Source organism: Lagopus muta, chromosome 8 (genome assembly GCF_023343835.1).
Source record: "Lagopus muta isolate bLagMut1 chromosome 8, bLagMut1 primary, whole genome shotgun sequence".
NCBI classification, from domain to species: Eukaryota; Metazoa; Chordata; class Aves; order Galliformes; family Phasianidae; genus Lagopus; species Lagopus muta.
The window spans coordinates 24,731,123-24,743,939 of NC_064440.1; the positions used below are offsets into that span (position 1 = coordinate 24,731,123).

A 12,817-nucleotide genomic window follows, 5' to 3' on the forward strand; every position below is an offset into this window, starting at 1 on the left:
AGATATCCTGGTTTTAGGTGTGTAAACTAAAAAAAACTTAAAACCTGATCCTCACAAAATGCAAACCCCAGGATGCTCTGGGGGTCGCTCTTTATCATTACCACAATCTTCAGGATTTCCTGGTTAGATTATACATGATGCTTTATCTCTGGCCATAAAGCATCCATGTCACCTCATACCTTCCCCTGTACATTATGGCAAGGAAAGCTGATGTGAGCTGTTTGGTCAGGAGATAGAAATCTCTTCCACAGGTCTTTGATCCAAGGGAATCAGCGACTTCCTCATGACTAATCTGTCCATAGGTCACAGGTCAGCTCCCCCTTAGACATATTTGCATCCAGATACTCACCAGCAATATCCTGTTTTCTAATTTAGGAAGTACTGATGACTATACATTTTCTTTGGCTCACGCTAATTCCCTTCCTCTCTGTTCTCCATTATGTTGGCAATTCATCTCCATGCCTGTGTGAAGACTGGACTAGAATTCCTGTCTCTTAAAGGAGACACTGATGTCTGCTCTATGAATAAGGGTGAAAGAATGTGTTAGAGCTGGGTTACAGTGCCAGCCCCAGTGGCTCCTTTGCTAGGTTTTTTTTTCCTTCATCCCCATGCTGGCAGCACAGCCTTTCCAATCCTACAGCTCCTGTTTACAAGCACAGCCACCACTTCACCCCGGCATGACCTCTTTGCTGCCCTCTGACAGACAGACAGACAGTCCTGACACTGTTCCTAGCTCCTTTACACATCCTTCACTTTAGGTGCTCTAGACTTCTTCGAATCCAATCGAATGTTTTGATTTCCCATTTCACCCAGACAATGTTTCCCCTTTCCCTTCCAGATTAAATTCTCTCCCAGAAAGATAATTGTTTCTCCCTCTCCAAAGGTCACTGAGAAGTTGTTTTCATAACCAGTTCAACCATTGATGGGCCTTACAGAACTGTCCTAATTTCTGAATGGACGAGATACAGGAGAACAACTAGAGAGGCTTGCACAGCACCACAAGCAATGTGGGATCTGACTGTCTCGGCTCTCCAGTGAAGCGAAGCCACAGGAGTCGGGTTCCAACCCAGCGAGCTGCTATCAGTCTGCACTGCCTCCAGCCCCGTCTGGCTCATCCTGCTGTGAGGAAGGCCAGCCAGCCTCTGTCTGGTCAGCATTACGTATGAACGAAAGGAATGCAACCTCCTTCCGCTGCCTTCCACCCCGCAGCTCCCCGGCCTGTGGCTTTCTTGTTTTCATGCGTGGCAGTAAATCCCTTTCATCCAGCAAGTAGTGCACATGCAAATTGTGACCAGCCCACATCTACCTCCCTGCCCCACATTGAGACCTTTTTGTCTGTTGGAGCGCTCATGCCCACTTGCAAAGAGCTCACACTGGCAGACTGTTCCCTCCTGACATACTAACAAGCTACCAGCCGAAGGAAAGTATCTTGCAATCATTTCAGACCCCCTGGCTCAGCCACTAACTAAGCCTAGTGGCTACTAGCTGTTGGCACTGCTGGGTGCATTCAAAACTTACAGGACACATGGCTCGCGGGCCACAAAAAAACAAAGCACTGATGGAGAACAGGGCTGCTTGTCCCCATTGCCGAAGGCGTGCATGGGAAAGGAAGCAGCCCTGCCATTTACAGTTCAATCCCAAATTTCCACAGCTAGGCCCCTCTGTACCTCTCTTCTACAGGAAGCTCCAGAGCTCCCTGTGAGGTAACCCCACTGCAGAGGTCAGAGTAAAAAGACGTAATGTCTTGACTATGCCACTTCTGATTGCTGTTAGTGATATCAAAGGAACAGAGCACTGAAACGGGACAAAGGGATCTAAATGACTTTGTGCTTGGACCCAAATAAGCTAGTTACATAGTCCTATCACACGACTCCCCAGCATTCACTCAGATTGCTCAGATACTTTGAACTTTGTGTGCAATGAGAGTCAGGTTCCTATCAGCTCCCAGCACCTGTAGCAAAGAGTTTAACAACGACGATGCATCAAGTCCATGCTGCAAAATCAAACCATGTTTTCTACACAGCTGTGGACAGCTGGGATGTAAATGAGTATAGGATGCTTACTGGCTGCAAAGAGGAGGGCTCCTCCTCTGGGTTTCTGTCTTGCCTCTCTTCTACTACTTTCCTGTTTTTCCCTAACAACCTTTGCTGCCTCTCTTGAACTTAGTGGATGAAATCAAGAACAACTCCACATACCAGTAAATAGTTTACAGACTGGCTAAACTCATGGTTTAACCAGCAAGCTTAGGCAGAGAGCAGAACCCACTATGTGAAGTGATGGGTGCTGTATCCACATAGTGCAGTGCCTTCATCCCAATACAGGTCTCCCCCATCAGCTGGCAAATGGACTTGCCCATACCATGCTGAGTACTGCTGTGGATGGATGGACACAGACACAACAATGGCACTGTGTGCAGTCTAAGGCTATTCTATGGAAGTATCATGATGTTAGTGAGAAATGTTTCTTATCATGGAATAACTGTAAAGCACAAGACATGACATGTTGATGTTATCCAGAGGAAGGACACAAAATTTGACCAGACCTAAGGATGGGTTCAAAAGCATGCAAAATCTTGTGTGATTCTGACATCAAAGGGTGGAGGTCTTGCAAGAGTGGCTAACAGTTTTTTCAGGATTCTTTGTCCCCATTGCCACCTGCTGGGTGATAAGAACATAGAAATTCCACAAGTTTATCCACCTAGGTGAACGTCCTTGGCTAACTTCAGGAACAGCCATGTAAGACTGTCACTTGCAGCTTGAAGAGGAACGCAGGGGCCACATCTGAACAGACAGGTTATCGTGCCAACTCACAGCCCAAACGTATGCCAGGAAGGATAGATGTGCCCTTGGCTCACAAGGAGGCTTCCTCTGGGACATCCACCTGGGCAGCCCTGGTGGAGCCTGTGTCTCTGTGGTTACCCTGGCAGCACAAGGAGCCTCCTGACTGTACCACTGCAGGTTTTAAAATGAAAGCACTATTTTCACTGGCTTTGAAATCACGGAATTGAGAGAGAGGTCACTCCTGGTAAGGTGGCTATCTCCAGTAAAAGCACTAGAAAGCACATATTAAAAGATCAGAAACAATGCCTTTATGTCTTAATATGATTTATACTTCAGACCATGTAACTTTTACAGTGCTGCCTAGTACATGATGGATGCAGCTCTCTTAACAGCCCACACATTTGTTTGATTTACTGCACCGGTCCAACATGTTATTTTCTACCTTGCAAGAACCACCTCGCTTCTAGGAATCTGCGTGCATGATAAGATCATGAATTAAATGTGCAGTTATTGTAGGAGACCACACATTTTACAGTAAAATTGAGAAAACTGATTACAGCAATCCCTCTGGAAACAAGAATAATCACATGATAAGATAGTGCTAATGGGAATTTATCATCTCACATGTGAGACTTAGAACAAAGCAGCAACGCTAGCAAGCTGCACGGCTATTACTGCCAATGAATGCCAGCCGAAAAGCTACTGGGGACTGTGAACAAACGACAGGAGAGGAGGGATGCTGAACAGCCAAACTGAAGCCAATTTGCTATGCTTCAAGACACTTACACAGTAAAGCTTATATGCATCATTAATCAATACTATCCAAAATAACTGCCTGGTATCTTTCCATACATCCTATTCCCTCTCTATCTACTACTCCATCCAAACTCCATGCAATTCTCCCATTTGTTCTCACTGTATTTCATCACTAGTGTAGCCCAAAATAGTGAGATCTCAAGGGTACGGCATCTGTGTATGCACACATCTGCATCTACACACAAGCTTCCTCTCACACAAACATTATTCCTAAACTGCATATCTCAAAACTGAAATATGCTTTTTCCTTTCTCCTACACAAAAAGCAGCAAAAACCTACCCACAGTATTTTCTATTTGAAGCAATTAACACTTGACTAAAATTAACATTTTTAAAGCTGTCTTGGGAAACTGAATGCAGAAAACCGAAATTGGCATGCCCACAGTTCTACAATAAATGATACATCTTCCACCCTTTAAGTATCCTAAAATTACTCTCCATCAAGCCCCATAAGGCACATGAAAACTCAATGCATTGATGGTAGACCGCGAATTCCTCCATTCTGTTGAAAAGAGGAGATATTTGCTGGCCTGCCATAATTTTCCATTGCCCTGTTTCATAGATGGAGGCTTGGACTTTTCAGAAGAGATTTTTTTTCTCTTTTCTAAATGAAAATGAAAGGAGATGGTTACGGTTAGGTGGCAGGAGGACAAGATGAAAGAAGCATCCTACACAAGTACCTGTATGAGTCCTCTGGTGAGCCTTTAGGTGGGAGCTCTTTGTATAAACCTTCCGGCACCCATTAAATTGACAGCGGTGAACCCTCTTCTTGTTTTCTGGAGATGCTTCCAGTCCTGGTCCTCCTTGTTCACTGTCACTTTGCCCGCTCTTTATTGTCCCCGCGGTTGCTGCCGCTACACTCACTTTCATGGAGCTGAGGGAAGATTTCTTGGCCACCAATTTCAAAGTCACTGTGCCATCCACCGCTGAGAGAGTCTGTGAGGTTTTTACGAGGTGGCGGCTGAGCTCCGGAGAGGAAGGGGGTGTTAATGAGGTTACTGCATTGAGTTGGGCCTGGTTAACGGCCGTGTAGCTTTCTGTGGAAGAGCTGGTGGGCTGCAAGCTGAGGCATGTCTCAGACAGCAGCTTGTCCCGTGAGAGGATAATGTCCATGTTGGCGCTTTTGTCACACATACTCGTCTCCACCGGCAAAAGAATGGGATCCAGCCGTCGGATACTGTCCTCTGCATCTGGAGCTGAGGAGGCATGAAGGAAGCAGTCCAAGTCCTCACCAAAGCTCTCAGAGATCTTCCGTGGTTCAGTCTGAAGGTATCGCTCCAACTCGAGGCATGTCTGCAGGAGGGGAAGGGAGGGAAAGAAAGTGCTATTAGAGAGAGATCACAGCACAGCTCCCACCGAGGGCAGGGGAACAGCATGGCCCAGAGCCATTTAGAGACAGCACTCATGTGCAGCAGCCCCTCCTTAAAAGACGGCTGATTTTGGGAGGCATGGGGATTTGGCACTTGTTTGAAACTGCTCGGACAGAGGGCATGGGAATATCTGTGTATGGTAGAGGATATTACGGTAATGTAGGCAATAATAACTGGAAAGCATCCACTAAATTTTCATGGAAATCTGCACACAGCCGCATTTCAAATGTAATCTGGCAAACAATCACCTCTACATGAAACATTCAAACTGCCCAATCTCCTGGTGCACACAAAGTCACCTCTCCAGCAAATTCCTTCCTCTTTCTTCACACACATTACGTTTTACTACAAACTTAACTCTGCATTGTTGGCTGAGGCCCAATCTTCTCCTAAAATGGCATAAATCTTAAGTAAATCATTTTAAGATAGAAAGAGGAGACAAAGAAAATCCTCCAGTAACAGCATAGCTTGTTTGAAGGGGCTGAGAGAAGATGAAGATGTGACAAGAAAGCGGGGACCTAGCGCCTCTTTTAGAGGGTTTTTGTCACATCTGAACAAGGAGACCTCCTGTATACAGAACACACACACAAGGACATGCACACAGCATCTTGAAAAGTAGGTGAAGATGCAGGCAGAGATGCTGCCGCATAAAAATGTGTTCCTACATCTCCGTAGCAGTGATTATAGCATTATAGAGGATGGGGTGAACCTACTTCTTGAATGTAGCTTGTATGAGCTGCCCTAAGCTAGCACTAGCACCAATAAAGCCTCCAGGCACCATCATGCTGCCCAGTGTTCTCCAAAACCAACATTATAGACTTTTATTATTTATAGAAAGCCGTTATCTGTAGTTTTGGGAGCTTTTAATGGAGTTTATTAGTGTTGTTTTTCATTTCTTGCTGCCTGAAAGGATAGTTGGTTTAATACCTTCACTGAAATTTTACAGGACTTAAAATAACATACATACCAACAGAGATATTTTTTTGAAACTTTTAAAAACTACTCCTGAGGGAACACTTTAAAGATATAAAGAAAGGGATTTTTAGGCAGAAATATTCAGTGCAGCTTAATGGAGCTAATGGTCCAACTACATCTCAACCTGGAAGCCCAACATCTGATTAAGAAACAAAAGCTTCCTACCACTAGAGATGAGACAGAGACTCCTGTCTTTTGAGTACAGACCTCAATAGGAGCACAAAAAGGCTCCATTCACAGCTTCCTGGGAGCTAACATCTAACTCAGGATTATTACTTTCAGTGTAGCCTGGAAGCAACACTACTGTTTGCAGATACAAATTGGTGAGATGACATCCAGAGTTTCTGAATTTAAAAAAAGATTCTGTCAGACAGTTATCTATTTAATTATTTCATAATACCCGGTCATAGATTTGAGCTGTAGAGATGGACTTGGCAAAAACCAAAAAAAATGGCAATTTATGCAAGCGAGAAGTGCTACACTTCAGTAGAGTCACATGAGACTGTGTATGCAATGCGTCTGGACTTACTAGTCTGCAATCTTGCCTTAAGCAAACCACCAAATGATCAAATTGCTCAAACTTAGCAGGGGGCCTCACTTCTTTGTCTACCATAAAAGGGATCTCTGAAGAACTGTTTTTGCCAAATCCCTAGAAGATGAAGTTGGTAACTTTTTGGGCTCCTGACACTCAGCAAGCAGAAGTTCAACCAGTGTGCCCTCCCAGAATTACCTGAAAACTGGCATCCACGAGCTGCAGCCCACAGCTTGGGCATTCTGCTGCCTTCTGCTCTGGGTTAACACTAAACTGCTGCACTGCCCCAGGAAACCAACGGGCTGCAACAACCACCTATCCTCTTTTCTTCCAGCAGTGATTTCAATAGACAACAGCAGACAAAAGCTGAAGCCAGATCATCAGAAGCCTCTACTCTACCTCCTAAACAGAATGAGACTGAGGAACAATGATATGGACACTAACTAAGTCAGTGCAAGCTCAACATTCAGGACTTAGGGGATTCCCTTTGGGGGCAGCCAGCTCATTTCTCCAACAGCCTTGCTCCAAGCATCACGAGAAACCATTCATTTGTGCTCTCTGCTCTCACCACTGCTCCTTCAGCTGGATTTTTGGATTGGTTCCTATTTCCTGCTGCAACAATGTGACTTGGCCCTGTACATCCGCTGGGCTGCCCCTGAGGCTACCCTACTTCCTGAGCACAGCAGAAAGTTGGAAATGATGGGAATCAGCAATAAGCTTCACATCGAGGTGTCACAGCATCTGCTTCTGCTGCAACCTAACCTTGCTGGCTTGTGTGACAGCTGAACCTTTTCACCTTGAACCCACCTTAACTTGGGGCCAAGGACTTCCCCTGAGGGACAGGGGCAGGGGAGAAGGCTTTCAGCTTTCACTCAGGAGTGCCCTGTTCTGAAGGTCCATCTGATCTCATTCCTGAGGCAGCCCCTATACTGTCCCTGTAGCACCAGCACCTACCGACCCTGCTCACTCTCCTCCCCCTGGAAAGCAGACACTTTGGTACCAGCAATGAGGGAAGCCATACTGGGGCTGCTCACCGTAACAATGGAGAGCTGCTCTTGTGGACACAAAAAGCCTACTTAACATGCAGTTCTGGGACTGGAGAATGGCCGTAGGTGGGGATCTGGCCTCTCCATAGATGAATTAAGGGATTTGGGGGTAGCTTTCCACGTGAACCCCACAGTTCTCCAGGATTGATCCCACACACAAAACAAAAGAAGTGATGCTTTTTAACTCTCCACATCATGTAATTTGGGCTTTCTGTCTCACTTAGCCTTAATCCAGTGGGGCAGAAATAGATCGGGGGCTAATAAATAGAAGGCTTCCAAAGTAAAATAAAAACAATCAGAAATTAGGGATAGAAGTGGGGGAAAAAAAAGGAGGAGACTGGGACTGAAAGCCATTAAACGTGACAACAGTGGCAGGAGACTTCAATTGCCAAGATCAGAAAGCTGCACGTTGGCTCTGGGGCCCATGGGTGCAAGCAGAAGGTGCTGCTCCTTTAAGGCGCCACTAGCCCAGCGATAACAATAGTAGGCCTGACAGTTTTTTTAGCTTCACCATTAATTTTCCATAAAGAGCAGTTTCTCGATGAGCCCTTTTCAGGCAAAGCCTGATGCTTCAGAAACCTGTAATTATTCTTGGCTCCCCCCTCCCGCAGCCATTGCACCTGTGCCATTTCAAGACACCAGCTGGTCATGCCTTGCCTTCTGCCTCAGAAATCCAAAACCAGTGGATCAAGCCCATCTCCCCATAGAGAGGGAAAAAAACAACTCAAAGGAAAAGAAACAATATAACGAAGCCCCTCCCTCCGTCCCTCCCGCACCCCTCAGTCCCTCCACCAAGCCAACAAGGGGAAGCTGAGCAGCGCTGAGCCGGAGGATCTCCATCTCATCTGCATGGCAGACAAAGCCCGAGGAGAGCTCAGGCCTTGCGGCAGCCCGGTCACCTCCTACCTGCTGTCGAGGCAGGGCTCGGCCTGCAGAACAAAGCTTCCTTCCCCATATGCACTGCCTGGCATGTGCCAAGTACCTTATGTGACCTTCCCCTCGCTCGGGCACAAATTGCCTGGGGAGTGGCAAGCAGCGTTTTGAATGCAGCCTGGTTTTTTCACTCCTGCCCCAGCAAGGCTTAGCATTTTTAGGCCGTGTAAGCTTAACCCCTTGTCTTGAGCTCTGAGCTGGTGAAGCCACTCGGGCTGAGACCGCCAGCCTTAGGGACCTTCAAAAGCGGAAGCGTAGTTCTTCCACCTCCACTCCCACAAAGTTACTTGCCGACAAGTGTAGCAAAACCTAACAATTCTGTGTGAGAGCAGCAGGACACTGACAAATACCCAGAGACATGAGCCCACACGGCTAGATTCAGACACTGGTGAAATCTACTGCTTCCACTTCCACCACCAGCCTGAGAGGACAGTGTTCCAGAGAGCATGAGACGAGAGCAAGCTGCTCCTGTCGTCACTGCCAGTTCTGCTGGATGTCTGGATTCTCAACACGTACTCATGCAAGAGATGGGGAGATTGCTCTAATAGATGTAATACTTCACATGTGCAAACTAAGCCTTCCTACACTGTAGGTTGCTACACAGCAAGTAACCTGATGGGTATTAAACTTTCTTACCCGGTGCCTGTAGGATTAGTTGCAATAAAGGCTTCAAAACTGTAATGGGAAGAGGAAGATATTTCCCTTCAGGAACATAAGAAGATCGGTAAGACTGTTGACTGCTGTCAAATGGTTTTTGCAGGGTAAGGATAAAAAGTGACCCAGCTACTTCAACCCACCTGCCCTGACTAACAAGGGTCATTCGCTTTGCCCCTTGCTCCTCAGTTTAGCCAGTTACAATAAACGTTGATTAATAGCTGAGAAATAATAAGATATGACTTTGGTAAACTCCAGATACTTGCAGAAAGCCAGTGAGTAAAGGACGACCATCTGGCACATGCACATTCCCCACAAAAACTCAGCCTGATTTCTTAATTTTGGATTCAATTACAAAAAGGTTCAGTTTCCCAACAGAGGTACATTTTCATCACCTACAAAAATGATGGGTGTTTCCTGACTACACTCTGCTAAGCTGGGACATCTCTTTGTTCCCCACGCCATACCACCTCCTCAGCAGAGCAGCAGAATACACCACAAAGGACCACATCCTTCTGGCAGTACAAGACAACCACTGTAGCACTGCTCTGTGCCTGGCAAGGACCTACGTCTTACAGAACGCAGTGGAGAAGAAACACACACATGCCTCTGAGAGTGGAGATGTGACACGTACCATTTTCAGCAGAGTTTAGCACTCACCTAACAGCAGCCAGCAGAAAGCCTTTACAGTATTCAAGCTCCTGTGTGTTTTGTACAGCTAAAGACAGGACAACACGGTGACAGTGAAGTTCAGCCAAGGATAAAACAAAAGCCCAAACACTTCAAATGATTTGAGGCCAGTTGGGGAAGACACCTAATCAACACGTTCAGTGGGTTCCTCTGTTTTGTTGATGCTGAAGTATTTTATAACATCTTGATTCTGAATTTTTCTAGCAGATTATGGGAAGTCCTCATCTGGAAGTGCTAGTTAATTCTAAGTGCCATTTTACTGCAGATAAAATGGGACATCAAGCACCGATCTTGGAAGCTATCCAAAACCTAATTAAGAAGTTGGATACTTAGATCAGGCTGTGACAGAGAATGAAAATGTCAAATGTGGTTGACAAGCAGGTCTGATCTACCAGCTCTGTTTACAGTACTTGAAAGGATTCTCTTTGCAGCAAATCTTTATTGGTGCAAAGCAGAATTATATATGCAGTAGCTAAGGTCAAATTCCATCCTACATTGTGATCTCACCACTATCCACTGGCACATAAAAAATGGATCTCATTTGTAACATGAAAAAATTACAGACATGTCAAGACTGCAACAGAAAACATCCTCAACCTGAAAGCATCCCAAAACAATAATTCCAGGGTGAGGGTTACCATGGCTCAGACCAAGCTATCACAGTTTGCTTCCGGGTCCAGTGCCTGGTGTCAGTATGTCGTTCACCAGAAAAGTAAAAGCTTTCAGCTGCAGTGGCACTTGCATTTTGGTTCCTGGATATTGAACGGAATGCTGTGAGACAGCTCTGAATTAAGAGGAGTAAGAAGTCGAAAATTTACCTGCCTTTCCTGGAATGTCATGTTATTTTTCCCTTTAACCCTAAAGCAAGTTTTGAAAGCTCCTGCCACCAAAAGCCTTCATTACTTCCTGAACAACAACAAACCCCAATACTCTTGCCCATCTATTCCAAGGTTGCCGTCTATTTCCAGCCAGCTTCCAAAACCTCCAGCTTTTCCTCTTGGCAACCTTTACTGGGCAGTTGCTAGTTGTCAAAAGCTGCAGCACATCTGAAGCCCAACATTTGGGATGGCATAAAATTAACAGAATTTTAGTACTAAAGTAAGTAGTCCTGCTAAATACATTCAGCAAAATGGGAAAACTGCACTCTGAAATAGTGCACTATCCACTCTGAGTGGATAGTAAGATTTCAGCTAGGCAACAGCAAATAGTTTTTATTTCAAAGACAAGAAAGGCAAAACTCCTAGCCATGTGCCAGCGCATCCTGCCCAGATGTTATACAGTTCCTTAAGAAAAAGACAGCTATACTTTTCAGGTACAATAAGCCATTTGCAGACACCTAACTCACGGCAAAATTCTGCATGCATTCTTAGCCCCCCTGTAAATATGAGGCAAATCCAAGTTAACTCTATGTCAACAAGCAGGCTTTTGCCAAGAGCAAAATCAGGCACACACATGGTCAGCATAGATCAGCTGATTTACAAAGCCTTGTTTTCCTGTGGTAATTCCAGCGCATGCATGAGCTGCCAGGCCAGTCCACTCACAGAGGCTAAGTGCCTCTGCAGCCAGCAGTCTGGACTAGGCAAGTCTGTTAACTCTGTCATTTCTGTTGAATATTCTACACAGAACCAAAGTCTCTGCACATGTCTTCAAGATAATTATGACCTGTGTCCGTTTTTTCCCCCTGGTGTCAGCCCAAAGAGTGAACTCTTAAGGAAATGTATTTAGCCAAACCAGCCCATTTGCTATCATTCAGGCACAAAAACAGTCTCAGAGAATGTTCCCGTACCACGACCCTGGCAGCTTTCTCCCCGCGTTCTTTTCACAGCGTTTTTCTTCTGACCATAAAAGATACTGAAGTCAGAAGCCTCAACGTCATTAAGCAAAGATACCATTTAATGTAAGAAGTCTGCAGATTTACTTAAGGAGCAGCATCACAACCTTCACATAAACAGAAGCCATCTTCCTGTTGCTCTGGGGCATGATGTAACCAGGGTCAGCAAAGACTTTGGTCAGCCTCTAAAGCTGAAAGGAAAAAAAACACTTCTGCTATAAATTAGCAATTTCCACCAGCAGAAATGGGTAGTGAAACAAATGCCTCGAACAGAATAATCCACAAATCTAATCAAGAAGTCAAAATCAAGATTTGTTCCTCAATTAGTGATATTAAAATTAATCATATCAGTCAAATATTTTTGTAAATGGACAAACCATATTTGTTCACTAAATATCTGTGGTATTTGGGCTCCAAGCATAGAGAGTTTCAGTGCACTAGTTGTGAGATACTGAACAAAGGACTGCAGATAAGCATGGCTGAATTTGATAGGCATCTAGATTAAAAAATGGATGAAAGAAATCTGTGAACACTGAACCAGGGCTTTGGAGAGCTTGTGTTGTTTTTCTGACTGTTTAATAATGATAGAAAAAATATCTGAAGCAGTCACAACAAAAAACAGCAGCAGTGTCAGCAAAGGATTAAGGACGGCCAAATGAAGAATTCAAAAGTGGAGGCAGCCCATTGTGCTAGTATCAAAATATGATAAAACCCATGTGTGCTTACACATCAGAGCACGCACTGTCTGCTGCCATGCAGTTCAGACCACAAGTAGCCATACAAAAGCCCTTTAAGCTATTATATATAGATATGTATAAATAATGCCTTTCAGAATCTTTCTGAAGAGATCACTTCTTTGTGTAACAGCCTTGCATGGCTCTGAGTAAGCTGGCTAGTGACCCTTGCTATGAACTTTCCTCCAAACTTCACTGAGTAGGTATTTAACCTGTTGCTGTCCCACTTGGAAGCAGCTTTAATTTATATATATAAATAGCAAAAAGGGACAATTAGCTTCTAGAAGTGCCTATTCTAGCTCCCACTGAAATCAAAGGATCAGGTTCAAAGCATGCCCCAGAGTGTGGTAAACTTCTCACAGGAAATGGATATGCTAAAGTAAATGCTGACGGCTGTGAAATGTACAAAGTAGAGCAATATTTTAGGTCTCGATCCTCAATTAAGATTCATCCCTA

The 12,817-nt window shown here is 44.9% G+C and overlaps 1 protein-coding gene across 7 annotated transcripts in view; it reads right to left on the reverse strand.

Moving 5' to 3' along the window:
• Positions 1 to 12,817, reverse strand: part of KLF7 (KLF transcription factor 7) — a 59,446-nt gene that overhangs the window by 25,702 nt on the left and 20,927 nt on the right. For all 7 annotated transcript variants that reach the window (XR_007378492.1, XR_007378495.1, XR_007378494.1 and 4 more), the window contains exon 2: positions 4,277 to 4,889. Coding sequence is in view for 1 of the 7 variants with exons in the window: in XM_048952817.1 (XP_048808774.1) it covers positions 4,277 to 4,889 (613 nt within the window). In the remaining 6 variants the exon portion in view is untranslated. The remainder of the gene's footprint in view (positions 1 to 4,276; positions 4,890 to 12,817) is intronic.